This window comes from Lichenostomus cassidix, chromosome 12 (genome assembly GCF_008360975.1).
Source record: "Lichenostomus cassidix isolate B80296 chromosome 12, HeHo_3.0, whole genome shotgun sequence".
In the NCBI taxonomy this organism is placed as follows: Eukaryota; Metazoa; Chordata; class Aves; order Passeriformes; family Meliphagidae; genus Lichenostomus; species Lichenostomus cassidix.
The window spans coordinates 15721477-15739355 of record NC_139493.1 but is presented as its reverse complement, the minus strand read 5'-3'; the positions used below and the strand labels follow the sequence as shown (position 1 = coordinate 15739355).

General features: G+C 47.6%; 2 protein-coding genes across 6 annotated transcripts in view; one reads left to right on the top strand and one right to left on the bottom strand.

Annotated features, from left to right (window-relative positions):
* The first annotated feature begins 102 nt into the window (after window positions 1–102).
* C12H3orf18 (chromosome 12 C3orf18 homolog) lies at window positions 103–10744 on the top strand. The gene is made up of 6 exons (XM_085072914.1): window positions 103–207; window positions 2561–2693; window positions 3513–3908; window positions 5257–5282; window positions 6801–6930; window positions 8077–10744. The coding sequence occupies exons 3-6, from the start codon at window positions 3675–3677 to the stop codon at window positions 8155–8157; spliced, it is 471 nt and encodes a 156-aa protein (XP_084929040.1). The 5' UTR covers window positions 103–207; window positions 2561–2693; window positions 3513–3674; the 3' UTR covers window positions 8158–10744.
* Window positions 10745–11601: 857 nt separating this feature from the next.
* The window catches only part of LOC146431827 (uncharacterized), a 50682-nt gene continuing 44404 nt past the window's right edge, over window positions 11602–17879 (bottom strand). For all 5 annotated transcript variants that reach the window (XM_085072912.1, XM_085072911.1, XM_085072913.1 and 2 more), the window contains 2 exons: window positions 16698–16788; window positions 11602–14401 (listed from right to left, as the gene is read on the bottom strand). In XM_085072912.1, the coding sequence (XP_084929038.1) occupies window positions 16714–16788 (75 nt within the window). In that variant the 3' untranslated portion in view covers window positions 11602–14401; window positions 16698–16713. The remainder of the gene's footprint in view (window positions 14402–16697; window positions 16789–17879) is intronic.

Genomic DNA, 17879 nt, shown 5'->3' with positions numbered 1-17879 from the left:
CATGAGTGACAGCCGCGCTGACCAATCGCAAGCCGAGCCCCGCGAGCGTCGGCCAATGGCCTGGGGCGGCGCGCGGCGGGGCGGGGCCAGCGGCGGTGCGCGCGGTGCCCAGCGGCGCGGCCCGGCTCGGCCCGGCCCCGGGCGCGGCCCCCGGCGGCCGCTCCGCCTGCGCCCCGGGGGGACCGGATGCCTCGGCGGGAGCGCGCAGTAAGTGCCGGCCCCGGCCGCCCCGGCGCGGGGGGCGTCTCCGGGGAGGGGCGGGCCGGGCTGGGCTGGGCCGGGCCGGGCTGGGCCGTGCCGCGGGGGTGTCCGGCCGCGCCGTCCCGTCCCTCCCGCGGGCTCTGCGGGGCTGCCGCGGCTTCTCGGGGGCCAGCCCCGGCTGTGTCCCGGGCGGGCCCGGCGGAGAGGCGGCAGCGCCGCGCGAGGAGCCGCCTGCTGAGCCGGCGCCGCCTGGGCAGCGGGAAGGGCCCTGTAAGCCGTTATCCGCTTGGAAACTTCTCGGGATGGGGCAGGAGGGACTTGCCGCAGGGCTGGAACCCCCGGGCAGCGGTGGGGTGACACTGCCCGCACAGGGACAGGGTGGGCGCTGCTATTCAGGGTCTGTCAGCGCGGGGCAGAGGACCGGCGACATGGCTGGAGAGGGTCCCCGCGCCTGGGCCAGGGTGAGATGGGACAGTGCCCCTCTCAGACGGCGGAAGGGTGGCGGCTGAGGAGCTCCGGGGCAGCGGGCACACGGTCGGGGCTTCGCCCCTGCCCTGGTCAGCTCTGGAGCAGACGTGGGGGAAGCCAAAAAGTTTACCTACGGAGAAGCCACATCCCGTTGCCAGCAGCAACACAGTGCCGCTTGCATTGCTGAATTACTAGAGAGAATTAATCTTTGAGAAGTAATGCAGAAAATGTACTAGTTACTATTCTGCACCCAGAGACCCCCTGACTCAGCTTCGTCCCTGTGACACAAACCTCTGTTCTGTCACACCCAAAATGAAACAGCAGCACAGAGTGATTACGACCAAGACTCAGAAAGGCTCAAGGTGGTGCCCAAAACTATTTTCTGCATCTCACAAGTGAGCAGCACCTATCAGAGATCAGTTTAGAAATGCTGACTTAAAAACAAACGTGTTCTCTTTATTCCCAGACCCAGCAGAGCCCAGCACAGAGCAGTCCTGGCTGTGTGAGGAGCTCTCTTGGTGCAGGCAATGGAACAATGCCAGCTGGCTGGCAGCAGCTGAGGATCTGGTTCCTCTTCTGTTCTATTTGTGCATGGACTATGCTGGAACCTGCCAGTGATAGGTAGTAGCTGTCCCTGGCCCAACAGCTGCCATGAGAGACTTGGAGTGTGCCCAGCCTGCAGATTGAACTTCCAGCACCAGGATGTCATTCTGGGAAAGGAAGGTGGTGGGAAAGATGATCCACCCCCTAGCTCTACCATGTAAGCTGTGGACTCTGGGCCATCCTTGCACTGTCTTTCTGCAGCCTGGAGCAGAAATAGCCCTATCTGGACAGGGAAGTGGTTGTCTAAGCCATGTCAGAAACCTTTCACACAGGACTGCGTTTACAGCTAGGTCAATGGGCATGGGAATCCTTCAGCAGGAACAGGACCCTGAGAGCAAGAACAAGGGCCCCCATTCTCCCTAGACCAGATTTTCAGCTGGCATGTTTTAACCCAGCCTAACTTCTTTGGTTTTCCAAAATTGACACCACATTCAGCTGAAGGCTTTGCCCATTTTGTTTCCAAAATATAGGAGCTGTTCAAGATCTAGAGCCATACTCTGCAAGGCCCTTAGGCCTGCTTCATTCCTTTCACTTAGGCTCTTTTTCCACTTTTTCTTCCCTTGATAGTGGCTTTTTTAAAGAATGGGTATTATCATTATGGAAAGTTTCCTTGAATAGCACAAACTGATGGATTCTGCCTGAGCAGCTGCTCGATTTGCTCAATAATTCTTTCCCTTTCCCTGCCGGGCTGTAGCTGCTGCTGCTGCTGTTATTGTGACACTGATTACAAATTTGCCAATTTTTTGCCCAAGCTCTGAGCTCTGCTGTGGTCAGTAATGGCTGGGGAAGTCCAGGTGCCCCATGGTTTAAGCAGGATTGCATGGTTGGGTGGTCAGTGAAGGACATGGTCCCCTTCAACTGCAATGAACTTGTGACTGAATGCAATGTTACCAGGGACAGACCCAAACTGTTATTACATTTCTGTGGAAACTCTTGGGAGTTTGACAGCTCCCACAGCCTCCCAGGCATTTCAAATTTCCCCTTTGCTTCACAAAGTTGTTTCCAGGGAGCTGAGACAGACCCTGCATGTGTGGGAAGGAATTTACCTGCTCAGAGAGATGCAGGACAAGTTGAGGTGACTGCTCCAGCTGCTGACTAACCACAGGACAGCCTGTGGTGCTGCTTGTCTAGGGTGTTTTCTCTGTTCCAGTGGTTAGTGGCAGATGTTGATCACGCTGCTTAATGCAGTTGTGGACAACAGTAAGGCATCACAGTATGGGAACTGCACAGTAACCTTGCTTGGAATAGAACAGAGTGCAGCAGAACAATAGCTCATTTCTCTTTGCAGGCACATCGTTTTCTATTCAGAGCTCATTAACCCCTCTGTCCCAGCTGCATTCCAGCACAGAGATGTAATGTCTGCTAAACTGCAGGAAAATTACCAGAGAATTGCTACAGTAGTTCTCAGCTCAGCTCCAGAGGTAACTGCATTTTCAGGGAAGCAACTGATGAACTAGTTACATACAGTGCTGTAATAAACAAAGTGTGCAAATACTTTCCATGGGCTCATCCCATGATGTTTTGCAACTCTCGATCATTTGCACAATAGAAGTATGAAGCAATTAAAGCCTTTCATGTTCTCAGCATGAATAGATCTATCAAATTTCACAACTCCAATCCAAAATTGGACTAATTTTAAAATTAATAGTGATAATTGCCAGCGCATGACTAAGCTTGAGTGGGTGCTCACGAAGGATTGAGAAATACTCAGTGTCTTTAGATGGAGGACTGGTGCAACCCATCCTTTCCAGAGAACACAGGATGAGGAGCTGTGGGGCAATAGATAGTACAGGGACCCACCAGTCATCAGTGATTACCACAACAGGGAACTCCTGCTTTGGATTCAATAAACAGTATCCTCAGATAGGGATGCCTCTCAGCTGAGTGTCATATTATTGGATATGTTCCCACTGATAAAGAAATCCCTGGAACTTTCCAAAAATAAGAGGAAGAGACAGAAGGGTGTACAGAGACCACTGGGGCAGACCAGAGAGAAGGGTTTTGAGGCTGTCCCCACACAGATCTCCAAGTGATGGCAAGCAGGCAGAGCTGAAGCAGTGACTTCAAGTGCATTCAGTTGAATCAGGCATGACTTCGGGGGCTCTCAGTACTCCCAAAAAACCTTTTTCTCATTTTGAATGGGCATTCAAAAACTGTGCTTGTGAATTGGAAAACTGTGGGAAAGGTTGTGCCTGTCTCCAAGAGCTCTGCACTGTTCATTTGTTCTTGTTCTCTCCTAGGCAGAGTCCAGTGTGATTTGTACCCTGAGGAAAACCCATCAGTGGTGATGCTACAGGAGAGGTCTCACGTGAGGGCCCTCAATAGGAAGGGCAGCTCTACACTTCTGTAGCTGATGGGAAAGGACAACAGCTTGGTAACAGGAGCTACCAAGAGCTGGCAGGATGAGTTACAGCTCACCCTCTATGCATGACTTGCATCACAGCACCCCCACCACGGCCAAGCCAGACCCAGGGACAGCTCTGGACGTGACTGTACCAGAAACAGCCACTGTAAGCCCTGAGACTACCAGTTTCAACAGCACCAAAATCCCAGATGTGGCCAGCACTGGACCAGGCATGAGCACCATGCTGCTCTCCTTTGGGATCATTACTGTGATTGGCTTGGCTGTAGCAATGGTAAGAGAGCCCAGCTAAAATTCCTGTCTCTAGAGGGTGGATGGTGGCAAGGGATTCTAGGATAGATTTGCATTGAACAATTTATTTGCATTCTAATAAAGTCTCTCCCAGAACTGCTGGGAACTGATAGTTCCTGAGATTCCTTTTTTTTTTAAGGCCTTTATCTAATGCTCCAGTATTTCTGCAGTCTCCCTGAGGTCTAGTCCAAATAGGATGCTCAGCAGGCCTAGGAGCAGCAATATGTAGTGTCAGTACTTGTTTTTAATAGCAGTAGGAAGTTCAGTTAAAAGAAAACAAAGCAGATTCTGTTTTGATTTGTTACCTGGAACAGCTGCATTGATGTAAACCTTCTCTTGGGCCCCACAAGAAAGTTCATCCACATTAACCTTTCAAGCAGACTGTTGAAACCATGTTAGTCTCCCCTGTGGACATGAGGTAATTATTTTTGAATTGAAGTGGCCTGAATCCATCTCAGCAAGACTCACCCTGGACTGCATTTCCAAGGTTCTGCTTGCTGGGTATCAGTCCATAAGGGTTTGGTGTGTCACTAACCTTGCCATTAATGCAGTGGGCAAAAGCTTTCAGAAACCCTAGTTCTGGGCCCAGCACGGGCAGTGCAAGAGCTGCAGCTCTCCTTTTGTTATGTAACCAGATCGTTTCCCTGCCAACAGAGAACAGAAGGTAGCAGCAAGCTCCCATTCCTCGTACGAGGAAGGGCTTCACTAATACAGCCATCAGAGGAGCCTACTGCAAAATTTCATTGCAGGCCCCAGGAGGAGTTTTTCCAAAAGCCCCTAAGAAAACCTGGAAACGGTCAAAAGTTCCCAAGAGCAACATCCAGCGTTCATAGTTCTCAGAACAAGGCTGTGGAGGCCGAAAGCCTCCCTTTCTTCCCAGCACAGGCTGACAGAGGCAAGTCCCTGAGCATGCCCTCCCTCTTTGCTTCTTCCCTTTGTACTGGGGAGGGGGTAGCAGCACTTCTGCGCTGTAGGAAATCTACACACAAAAACCATAAAGAGAGCCTTTTCCATCCACTCTTAAATTGCAATATATGTCCTGCAGCTACAGAAATGTGCTGAGCTACACTTGATAATACACCTAATACTCTTACTCCTACTAACACACCTAATAACAGGCCACTGAGCACTTAGTGTCAGACATGATCTGCTGCCAAGCTTAAACTGATGCATATGAAATGTCATTTTCATTATCACTTCTCCCTTCCTCCACTCTGGTGCACAACGACACCAACCTTCTCTACCTCTCTTCTGTGTGCCCAAAATTTCTCTTCTCAGCTGTTCCTTATCCTACTGGAACTGCTGTAATGATGGTTCTCTTTCTCCTTCAGGTTCTGTATATCAGGAAGAGGAAGAGGTAAGTAACATCTCTTGTTGGCTGAAGGAAACTCAGTGCTTCAAAACCCAGGGTGAGCTTGGAAGGAGATGGGGAGAGTGTAAGCAATGGCTGTGTGAGAAGAAGGCTACAGGGAGCAGCTGTGTGTGACTGAGGCAGGGACACTGCATTCCTGGGACTGGCCCACCTCTGACACCCGAGTGTCGAAGACTCCTCCAGAGCTCTGGAAGGAAAATAAGGCTGAGCAGGAGGAGGTCAGGGATCTGCAAACTCGTCACACTTCACCTATGGGATGCACCAAAACAGAGGTGGTTATGGGCATAGAAAGAAGCTGGGAACTCCCACCATGAAAGGTGTGGATCTCAGGTTTCAGCCATTCCCACATTTCTATGTTTTCCAGCAGCTCAGGCAGTGAGAGCAACTGGCAGCAGCACAGTGCAGAGATGCAGTGTCAGCCCAAGAGTTAATGTCTTAATTTCCTTGCTAAGCTCCTGGCTGAAAATAGAGAGGAGAGCAGCATGCAGGGAGAAACACATCTTGATTCTTCCGTCTCACAGCAGGGACTCTGGTGAAGATCCATTAGCTGTGGTACCTCCTCCCTAGCTGACTCCTTGGGCCAGCCCTGGCACTTTCAGAAAGTGCTGCTGCCCACTGTAAAATTTCCAAGCCCAGGTCTGGGTGGTGGCACAGGAGAAACCAATGCTTGGCCTGTGAAAACAGCACTGCTGGAGATAATGCTGGTGCTGGCAGACCCACAGAGAAGCAGGGGAAGAATGTGTCATCCTAACACTTGCCAAAATAGATATTTGTGGTGACATTACCAGTAACTGCTTGTGTGTTTCCTTCTACCACCCTCCAAAACTCAGCTATAGCCTAAGGCAGGGCTCAGTGTTTTCCCAGGAGACACCCATCTATCATCCATCTCTGAGAAGACCCCTTGGGTAATAATTCATAGCTGTCTCTTGGAGCAATGATACAAGAGTAAGAACAGTCTGTCCACAGGCATCAGCCCCCTTGTGAGAATCTCTCTCTTTCCTATTTAATAGCATTTATTTATTGCTTATTATTTTCTATTTAATTTTATGTACTTCAGCCCCAGTTAAAGTACTCTCAGACCACTGGAGCTTGAAGTGAATTGCTGCTGGCAGACTGACATGGCAGGATGGGCTGGCTTGGACAGAGGGACAAGGGTAGAAGTCACAAAATGCCAAGCCAGTACGTTCCACTGTTTCTTTTGTCCCTCCACATAAAGCCTAATCTTTTAAGGTCTGCAGGAACTTAAATCCTGATTCCTCTGTGTGTAAGTGCCTGCCAACGTAGATTAGTGATGGCAGTTAATCCCTGTAACTGCACTCTGGGTGTCATCCACTCCTGCCAGCTGCATCTAGTAAGTTCTTACCCTCAGCCAGCTAGAACCACAGGAGGAGAATCCCTGTGTAGCAGGAGAAGCAACCTGCAGAAAGCCTCAGCAGTGGGGTAGGGAAGCAGCCTGAGCTCTGTCCTTCTCAACCAAGCCTTTCCCTCCCCTCCCATGAGCAGGTTGGAGAAGCTACGGCACCAGCTCATGCCCATGTACAACTTTGATCCCACCGAGGAACAGGACGAGCTGGAGCAGGAGCTGCTGGAACATGGGCGAGATGCAGCATCTTCCCAGGCATCACAGGGCAAGGTAGGCAGCAACCGCCATGAGCATGTCACTGCAGCCACTGCTACCTGCACTGCTTTTGTTACAGGGCCAAGGAGATTTTGTGGGGCCGTAGGGTAGGGAAACCATGTCAGACCTCAGGAGGACCTCCCCATCAGTGCCAGCCCTGGAGATATGAGTGTGAGCATTTTGGAGTGCTTAGGGTGGACTGAGGAGTTAGACAGGTCTTTGACAAGAGGCTCTCTCCTTCCCAGTGTAAAAAGAGGTAGAAGAAATAGGAAAGAAGGGCTTATCACCACTGTCTGGGTGCAGCTTCACAGTATTTTCTGTTCCTTTATCATCACCACCACTACACAAAACACCTTTTTAACAGAGAGCCAGCAGGAATGGGTGGAACAGGTATGTCTCTTACCCAGTGACACAACCTGTCCCTAGAGTAGACATCTCTCCTTTCATTAATTCCTTTCCAGCTGCTCTGTATTGCCCATGTCATCCCATGCTTTTCCCATCCAGGAGCAGGATTTGTCCCAAACAGTTCTCAGTTTCCACACACTTTACACTGTCAGATAATCTATAGCAAGCTTGGTGTGGGCAGAAAGGGAAAGGTGGTGTATAAAAGCAAAGGATTTTGTCATCTGAGTAGCACAAACTAGGAGAACATCAGATTGCTCTATTAGTCCACATAGAGGACTTCCCTGGAGGTATTAAAGGGGGAAACTGTAAGGCCAGAGTTAACCTTAGCACAGTAAAACCAGATCTATCCTCTCCAGGGACTGGCCAGCAGGATACCTCAGATCCTTCTTACTAATGCTTGGAAAGTACAAGAGTTTAAAGATTTAATGTGAAAAGAGAGTCTAAAACAACAGCTCAAGTTCAGGCAATGGCACACTTCCAGGCCTTCTTGATATCTCAAGCCTTTTCATACTGCCTTGTGTATATAAATAGTGAGACCCAGTAATCCAATGATGTGGGGATTTTAAAGTGGCATGGATGTGCTGACTTACTCTCCAGCCTCTTGTATTTTCCTGTTACAGCCTTGTTAATGCCTTGTTCACCAGGCAGCCTCCCCTGGCAGGGGTGAATGCAGTTCCAAGTGTGCAGCCTGTGCCCAAGCACAGCCCTGAGCCAAGGCAGCCGTGCTGGCTCTCACCTCTTGCTGCTCCCCTGCAGGTGCTGCTGCCGAGTCAGGGAGCCCTGCAGAGACCCAGCCGCCTCGTGTTCACAGACGTGGCCAACGCCATCAATGCATGACCAGGACCTGCCCTGCACTGGGATCCTGCTGACAACAAGGAGGATGAAGCCAACAAAGCAGTGACTTCCCTCAAGCATGGCTGATCCACTGAGCCCAGCTGGTCACCTGTTGGTTTGTGTAACAAATGGGCACAGGAAGTGCCATCACTCTGGGAAGCAAAGCCTTTGTAAGGGCAGTGGTGATTTTCTGGTGTGTCTGTTTAGTTACCACTAAAAGGTCCTGAGCTCCAGTTTCTGGGCTGGCACTGGCTGATACCACCTATCAAGCTTTGTGCTTAGGAACAGTGCCTGCTTTGTGTAGATTAACCTGTCAGAGCACAGGCCTGTGCTCTCTGGGTCGGGGAAGGAGAGAGGTGCATGTTTCAGAAACCTCCTCCATTAGTTTTGAGTGACCCCAAGGAAAGTGATGGATGAGCCTCTCTGTGCAGTGACTGCAGCTCTGGCTGGTCCTGGGAGGGGACTGGTGGCAAAGCCTCTTTGAGCCAGGAGAGCTGAGTGCCCCAGCAGAGTGGTGACCTGGGGCACCCCAGGGAAAACACAACCACGGGATTATCTGCTCCCAGGCACGTGGCTGCTGATAAACATGTGCCAAAGTAGCATTGAAACATGGGAAATTCACTGGCTTTAAAAAGTGCAACAGTCCACTTTTGGCTGATTTCTTCTTAAGTGAGGAAGTAGCTGAATATCCCAAATCAGAGCTACTGTACAGACAGAGGGAATTTCACACAGCTAGAGGCAGGGACAATCACTGGCTATGTGATTCCCTGCTGCTGAGCTAGGAATAACAGTGCTTGGGCCACAAAGAGGAGTTGAGCAGAACTGGGGTTCCAATACCACACAACCCCTCCTGCTTTGGCTCAGGGAAGTTTCTACAGTGCAATGTGATCTAGAAAAAAAGATTAAGCTTTCAAATACTTCCTTTTAAATAAGGCAAAACACATATTGGCTCAACAACAGCCCAGTGTCTGCCCCAGAGACAACTAACAGCTGGTTTGTACTTCCTTACCTGCCAGGACCTGCAGTCAGAACCTTCTCTTCTTCCTGCTGAAGGGAACACAGAGAGCTTTGTGTTAGCATCTGCTCGAGTTACCTGCTAGGAACAGGTAGGTGGGACTAGACAGGTAAGCCAGGAGTTTCCCTGTATCCCTGAAGCATCTCTCTGCCTGTGCATCCTTCAGGGCTGCAGGAGAAAGAGAGTGCAAAGGGGTCTCTGGCCACCTTGGCACATGGCAGTGCAGTGTGGGGGGACCTGTTCTCTGCAAGCCTTTTGGTGGGCACTGTCCCCCAGTGCTGCAGACCAGCATAGCAGCCAGGGACCAGCATCAGTGCCCAGCCACGCACTGATCACCTCCTGATCTTTGTGTGCTACAGGCATTTGTCAATCAGATTGTATTCCATCCACAGCACCTTTTAAAAGGGAATCAGGGCAAGCCAAGATTTGAATGCAGAGCTAAAGCTTTATGCAAGGGGATGTTTCAGAGTGGCAATTCAGGTATCGTGCTTTTTTCAAAGTTTGGACCTGCCAGTTAGTTTTTGTTTTCCAAATATTTTCTTCCCCAGTGTGATTGTTTTTCCCATATTCATTAAATGCACTCTTTCCTGGGCACATGCCACTGACCCTGCAGCGCACACCTCCTTACCAACCCTCCCTCTTCCACTGACACAGCTTCCCTCACGGCAGCTTTGCAGGGCTAAGTTGCTTTACTTTTTCAGTATCCAGCTGTCTTTTTAGAACTAGGGAGTTCTGGGAGTATATTAGGGATTAGAGTGTGGAAAACAGCCTAGCCCTCATAGCCAGGAGATCTGGCAGGAGGCACTCCCAGGCTGCTGCTGTTTGCTCCCAGGGATGCTGCTGGAAGGAAGGTGTATGGGTAAAAATACTCAGTGTAATGCAGATGAGAATTTGGAGTCTGGCTGTGGGTATTCCCAGTCATCAGCTGAGAGACAAATACATCCCTACACACACACATACTTACCATCTCCTCAAAGTGCTTGCTGAGAGCAGCCTCACATTGGATTTCTCCCTTCAGCAGCTGGCACATCACTGCCTGTCAGCTTTCCAGGCTCTGCAGCAGCACTTGGATGCAAGTGGCAGCAGCGGTGCATGGCTGTCCTAAATTGCAGCATTTTCCCTGGAACTCCTAGGATTGGAACTTCAGTGGTTGTTTTAAACTCAACAAAAGGCAAGTGTGAGCTGAGCTGTTTCCTCAGTGTCTCACTACACTGTGTGCTCTTCTCCCAGCTCTGTGTGCTGCAGTGGGAGCTGCCCAGCAGCTTGGTCCACATTAGTACTGAGATAAATCGTGTACAACAAACACAGCTAGAGAGGAGTTCTCTTGAACCATTCTCCCTGTGATGGTAGGCTTTGTCCTGTGATGACTGCCCTTAGAGTAAAGTACAGATAAGACTAAAAATATTATGGGTAATTGCTGGGCTCCTACTGGAGTATTTTTTTAGTTCCATAGCGCCTCCTCTCACCATTCTCCAAAGTGTATGTATAATTTAGCAGAAGCATTATGATGTAATTTAATTCAAGTGTTTCTGTGTTTTAAAGCATTGAAATATAATTAAACTATTTACATGAAAATCTAGTGTGATTGTCTTTCCCCCATCATTTCCATTTTCCCACAGAAACTGCTGGAGTGTTACCCCATCGGAATATCTGCTGGTAATTTGTGTGCAGTGAATTCCCCTCCTCTTTCAAAAAATGAACTAAGTGTGAAAAACTTGGAAGGGGAAGCTCTGTAGGGGTCAAAGTTTAGTGTTCTACAGCACAGAAACTCAGAAAGGCTTGCTGGAGAAGTCAGGAGGGCAGGAGCTTCCAGCTGCCAGTCCTGGACATCCAGAGTACAAAAAGACAAATTCCAAATCATCCTTTAAGCAGCTGTATTCCTGCACAAACCAGGGTTTATCAGCTCACCTGCAACTCTGCCCACACTGAGGGGAACAGAACATGATGTTGGTGTATTTCAGATTTGCTTCTGCCTTATCTTCTGGCCCACAGCCCAAAACTTGGGACTAGTTAGGAAAGCTGTCAAATAAACTGAAGAGGCAATGCACAGGCAAAGAACTCATTGTATGGAAAACTAAATAGCTGTATAGCCCACAGAACAATGTGGGGGAGAAACAGACTGGATTGTGGAGGCTTCTGGGTGTACACATGAAGCAGAACTGGTTTGTGTTCCAGTCAAGCCTCCAAGACACACAAGAGGATGGAATTAGGCACTCACATTTGGGCTTAAGAGCCTGTCTGGTTTTCTCCATGTGTGATTCCTCACACACATTATTTTTTTGTTTTCACATCAATCTAGGGTTGCTTCTGAATGAGCAAATTTTTGTTTATAATCCCCAAAACGCCAAGTCAAGAGACACCTTGTCCAGGCACATGCATATGTGTGCTGAGGGTGTTGCACAAGGAGGAGGCAAAGCAGGAGCCTGAGAAGCTTTTGTTTAATTCGTTTTATTTGAAACAAACTTCAAGGCTAATTTGCAAGTTGCCAACACTCTATGCCTTCACCAAAACCATTTTTGAGAAACTTCCAAACTTTGCTAGATAACAAACCTCACTGAGCTCCTGTGGTTTAATCAACTCTAATAATCGGCCAAGTCAGACCAAGATTGCCTGAGCTTAAAGACTGCTTGACATGCATTTGCTTAGAGGCAGAATTTGGCTACACAGAAAAGGTAATTGACTATATGGGAAGCAAAAATGTTTTTAATTTCAAAAAAGATCATGCAGGTGATCCACTGTGATGTCCTAGCTCTCTGAAGATGTCTGGAATTCTGTCCACCTTTCATAGGCATTGACTTCCATTCTAAGTCTCTGCATAAACATGGGAGCGGAAGTTATGGATTGGGATTTCAACGACACACAGAAGAGCTCCTGAAAGAGAGGAATTCTGCTTGTTCTCCTTGAGCACTTGCATTTTTATGGAAACAAGTTCTCTCCTGTGGTTTCCCAGCAGAGTGTTAAGAGGTAGCAAAGACTAGATGTGTTTTGTTTTTTTTAATTTTAGAAGTACTTTGCATGCACATCCCAGAGGAATACTGCTGACCTAAAGCAAGAGGATTTACTATCTAGCCAAGGCAGTTTGCACCCCTATTCCATGCCACCAGCTGAAAAAGGACTGAATGATGTCACAGGAAGAGCTTGAGTCTCTTACAGATGTAATCTCTAATCCATGTAGAAGCTGAAGTTCCAGTCTCACACTGTAACAGCTATTGCTCTCAGGCAGCAGGGGTTAATGAAATAAGCAAGCCTTGCAAACAGAGAACTGAACCTGCCAATTCAACTGAAAATCAGGTACGGAAGTTGGTAAAATATTTTGGTTTGCTGCTGGAGTGGCCTTTGAATGCAGATATGAACTGCAGCTGAACTTGTACATCCACTGAAGAGCAGAAGAATTCAGGGGAACACCAGTTGCATCTTCTCATGTAACCACGAACAGTACAGATTCACTTGTGTCATGTCCCACCTGGATTTATTGACACAGCAGGAGCTGCGGGTCAAACTCTTCCTATATTTGGCAGCATGGCTCATGCTGTAGCACAGGATTTAGGTCAGGCCCTGTGATCTAATCCATTTAGTGCTTGATTTCTTTGCTATTTGGTAGCAGAAGCACAAAGGATCTGTGGTGCAGTTTTCTGCTGTGACCACCAAGCTCCATACACAAAAGAGCACCCTTAGGGCAAACCAGACACCGCACAGAATTAGGACCAGGATTCTCATCCCTACTAAGGAGAATTAACAGGATCAGGAGTCGTCAGTACTAAACTCAGTGGACTGGACAAAATGACCCAGAAGGGAAAAAAACCCACTTCCCTCTATTATCTCTCCAATCAGCCCTTCCTCTTACTTCTGCATACATTTTCTTGTGTTAAATAAATACATGCCAAGGGAACAGAACTCTGATGATAATAAATGAGTTCAACATATACAGCCATTTCATGCGTTTCTGCTATGCACCATCATAAATTTAAAGCCAATTATGTCCTGTTTAAATATTTAACACTGTAAAGCTAGCCAATTTTACATCCTGTCAGAGATAATTGAAATACCCACTTTGTCCCTTTAATAGGCAGGCAGAACATCCAGAAGATGGAAAATACCACCGGGATTTTACTGTTTGCTACTGGATATTGGAAATACCCTCAATTCCTCAGAATTTAACAAGTTCAGCTCTGACACCAAAAGCACAAATCTGCAAACAATGTGAGACTGAGAGCAGCCAGCAACAATCTCAAACCAACTGGCTACTGCTGTCTCCCAGAACTAAACTATCACCAGCTTTTATTTACATAGTTGTGACACTAGAGGACCCCACACACGCATGTTAGGGACTGAATTTAAACTAATTTAAACTGAATCCCTAGGCTCTGCAAGGAAGCAACTGTTGTGTAACTGGTTCTTTAGAGACACTCCTTTGAAGGGATGAAATCCAGTGGCTGTGACTAAGCCTGTAAGCACTGTTCACTTGGACTTGCTATCAAACTCAGGGGCAGAGCCACCAGGGCAGGAGAAGTTACAGGAGAAGGTCCTGAGCTGACCATGTTAAGATAAAAATTTCAGAATCAATCCCTAAGACATCAGGTTGTGAACTATACCCTAAAGCATCCAAGTCACTGACAACTGGCAGCAGCACAGGGCAAGCTGGAAATGCAATGAAGGGTTTTTCTTTCTAAAGTAGTCAAGAAAGAACTCAAAGGCTGTCTTTCAAATGCAGTCCCTATGGGCAATGCAGCAAAACTTAACTCTTGGCACTGCTTCATCAGTCTGCCAGAAATGATATGGCAGACAAGCTCAGCCATTAGCTTTGTAAATTATTTCCTGTATCTGTACTGCTAAGTCAACACTACCTTTCTGTTGAAATACTGCTCTCTGGCAGGGCAAGGCACCAGGTCATCTAAGTGTTTTAAAGACAAATTAATAGACTCACAAAAGATATACTACAAACTGTAAAAGGCATCTCTCCAACAGGGCATTTGTGATTTCTTGCCCTAAATCCCTGTTTAGACGTTTGGGGTAAGCAAGTCAACAGGCAACAGGAGAGAGAGAGCTTGGCTAAAATTATCACATATGAAGGATCTCAAATAAAACATTAAAAATCCTGTTTGTTTTCCAGTCCTCTGGCTTCAGCAAGACACAAACAGGTTGGACACTACTGAGCTGTAGCAGGGATGTTACTCAGAGGTCTCCTAAGAACAGTGGTTTTGCTGGATATGGAACCGTCTTTTCCAGTGATGCCTAAAGGAAAGATCATGGGAGACAGAGGGTTAGAGCTTTGGGTCCAGGAGCCCTGCTGCCCAATATCCCCTTACAGAACAGTGCAAGACTGAGAGGTGACAAGGATCCACTCCCAAACAATCAAAGGTCTTCACAACATTCCCATTGTTCTTGTACCAGCTGCAGGCTAAATAGAGCTCCTGATAAAAACAACTTCCCTGGCAGCAGGGCTCAGCATGAGGCTACTGATGGCCCAGAAGTGACAGTCTGTGTGAAATCATCTGGTTTCTGCTCTGCAAATACTCATCAACCACTTCTGCTGACAACAATTACGTATTTCCTTGAATCCTCATGAGGAACAAAGTACCCAAAGTGCCCTATTCAATGTTAAACATCAAGAAAATAGATGCACAAAAGGTCTGAAAATTGAGTGAGTGGGGAATGTTTTTTGGCTACATAGGCTTGCTCTGATCTGTGGCTCACCCCTGGCTTTCAGGAGACGAGGTGACCGCTGGGGCAGCAAAGGGAACAAAGTAAGAAAGTGCTCACAATGTCCACAGCTCTGGCTGTATCTACTGCAGAAGATCATTATGTGATCAGAGACTCCTGCTAAAAAGTCTCAGAGCAGTAGGCTCCTGCATGAGTAGCACAAAAACTTGCAGGCATATAATACCCCAGTGAAACCCAGACTGATAGAATGGGTTAATCCAGAAACCACCTGTCTGCAAACTGCTACAGATGCACCATGCTTGCAAACAAGCCCCAGGACTGACAGCTTCCAGTAAGTCAGAACAGCATGCTTTCCCTTTCCCTTTTCGGTCAGAAGTTTTAAGCCAGGATTACCACTCCAGCTCAAGCTCCTGAGCAAGTAACCTAAGAAGTTTTCCAGATGACTGCCCAGTTTCATACTGTATATCCTTAGCCCCACGGATTTCCTGGCCATTTTTGTGTTCTCACAGAAGTGCAGACCTTCCCCAAGAGCAGAAGTCCCTTCTCCATGCCCGGCACAGAGCAAGCACAGTGGTTGGGGCTGCACTATCGTGTGCTGCACAGCTCTCTCCCAGCAACCGCAGCATCCGCTGATCCTGTCACATCTGCTTCTACCTCACGGCAACAGCAGGGAAACGCATTCCTCCTGTCACCGCCCCAGGTCCCACTCAAACTGAAAGGAAGAAGAAAGTAGCCGCACTGGCTGTGGTTTGGGGCGATGCTCAACTGTACCAAAGGCGGCGGCGGCTGGGCCGGAGGTGAGCTCATCTCCCCTGAGCCTGTGGCTCTGCTGATGTCAGCGCACAACCCCATGGCAGGAAGTGATACAGGAGCAGGAGCCCCAGAGGAAACTGAATTGAGCAACTCAGGTTAACTCCCCTGGCATTTAATCATGTGGCATTTCCAGGGACTTTCTAAGAACCCAGGGCTGGGCTCGGCTGCCCAGTTTTGGTTCTCTCACTTCGCACGCCAGTGGTGGCGGCAGGAGGGAGCAGCTGTGCTGCCATACGGCAAACCAGGCAACATCTGCCTGCCCTGGCCTCCTGGCCCCTTCTCCCTCCACGGAAGGTATTTCATTAATAGCTTCCTACGAGGCTCACTGAAGGTAGGACATAGATGTACACAAGTTTTCCTGGAATCTACCTCAGAAACAGCCCTGAACACTACAGGCTAGACTCAGATTTGTACTTTCACAGGGTTCAAGTGAGGTTGGGGCTCTGGCTGGTGCATCCGTACATATCACCTACAATGGTGATAACTGTTATCTCGCATCTCATCTCAGAGAAGCTTAGATAAATTGGAGCCTTCTACAGAAACTGGCCAGTGCCATCATTCTCTGTGCTGCTGAGGCACCTCTGCCAGTGCCAGCCACTGCCAGTGAGCTCTGCCCTAGAGCACAAGCCAGGAAGCATTCTGGAGTTAATCCAGAGTACTAAGATATCCCAAATACCAAGGGATCTTCTATTTGTAATTTTTTTAAGTAAGGCAAAACATTAACAATAGACTTTTTTCACTTTGTACATAGCAGCCAGACAACTTCCCTGAGCTGTGCCTGTAACAGTGACCAGAACCTAAGATGTGTGACTTCTTGGAAAGACGAACAAGAGATTTTCTTCCCATTCCTCTTTTCTACCTCCACTTCTGCTGAAGTAGTCACAACTGAATTAGATGGAAAGAATGTGCTGGAAGCCTTCCAAATACTCCTCTGTTAGTAGGATTTACCAGAAAGACTACAGCCAGTGCTAGAGCTTTGTGGGTATGTGCATGGTTTGCCAGAACACAGCTCCACTGTTAAGTCTCATGTAATTATGATTATCTAATTTCAAACCTTGTGTGGCTGGTACTCAGTTAGAATCCAAGTCACTGCCTTCCTGAGGATTTTCTCCCTGAGACTCTCCTTCTTGGACTGCTGCTTGAGGCTACAAAGAAAAACAAAAAATAAACAACCCTCAAAATTAGGTATCAAAAGACAAAATTGCAAATACAGAAAGTAGACGGATTATTATTTAAACAAGACTGTGCAGCCCTGATAGCACATGCATTTGTCCCCAACTCCTACACCTAACCATGGGCAAGAGAACACACCAGGGCATATAGTGTTCACTCACACTCATAAAGTGTCTGAATCATTGTCAGAATGCATAATAAACCATCCCATTATCAGGCTTGTGAGACACACAGCCCAACATTTGCAAAAAATCTGCCCATTATGCACCTGTGGAGAAATTTTTCATCAAGAATACTTTCTATATTTCAGGATACTTCCCTGTCCTAACCAGCTAAACATTTTCCTGATTATCAGTTAAAAACCAAATAGTTGATATTTTTCTTCTGCTTTGGTTCTGCCCCCCAAAAATTTTCAGCTGTTTAACTCTGAACTGAAACATCAGAATGCTTCAATAACCAAAGTTAAAATGGAACATTTTGAAATGTTAAAAACTGTAGGTCCTCCTCCTTGTCTTTGAGATTTGTCAGTCCACAAACGACAGAACTCACTGGGTAAGATTTTGTTCTGTAAGGCATGGACACTTCTGCCTCTGATGATTTTCCACAGAGCTTGAGGATCCCAGTTTGCAGAGCTGGTTGCTTTATGTACTGGTAACACACCAGACTTCCCTAATCAGTGTGTGTAAATAACATAAATGGGCTTAGGAAAAGCACAGGGCTTTGAGCAAGCACAGTGTGCTGAACTAGACTGTTACCTTCTCACCTGGATTGCAGAGAAGGATATCCTAATGATAGATGGCATACCATTAATTGTTCACAGGACTGAATATCCATATTGATTAAAAGCTTTTGTCTTGTTTTTACACCTGAAATACTTTTATGTTTAGCTATTGATTCTTACTAGTCCTTTGTTTGTTGCATAAAAGAGCCTCCTGCTGGCAGGACTCAAAGTTTGTCCATTCACCAAATTTCTCTTTTAGCTTAATTTTAAGTTTCTTCTTCTGAGACAAACTGACATGTTAAGCAATCACTTTAGTCTTTCAAGTCTCCTGGGAAGACAATC

Excerpts from the sequence above, each read along its gene's own strand:
- C12H3orf18 (XM_085072914.1), top strand. The coding sequence starts at position 3,675 with ATGAGTTACAGCTCACCCTCTATGCATGACTTGCATCACAGCACCCCC. Across the intron at positions 3,909-5,256 it reads TTGGCTTGGCTGTAGCAATG|GTTCTGTATATCAGGAAGAG; the intron begins GTAAGAGAGCCC and ends TTTCTCCTTCAG. Across the intron at positions 6,931-8,076 it reads CCCAGGCATCACAGGGCAAG|GTGCTGCTGCCGAGTCAGGG; the intron begins GTAGGCAGCAAC and ends GCTCCCCTGCAG.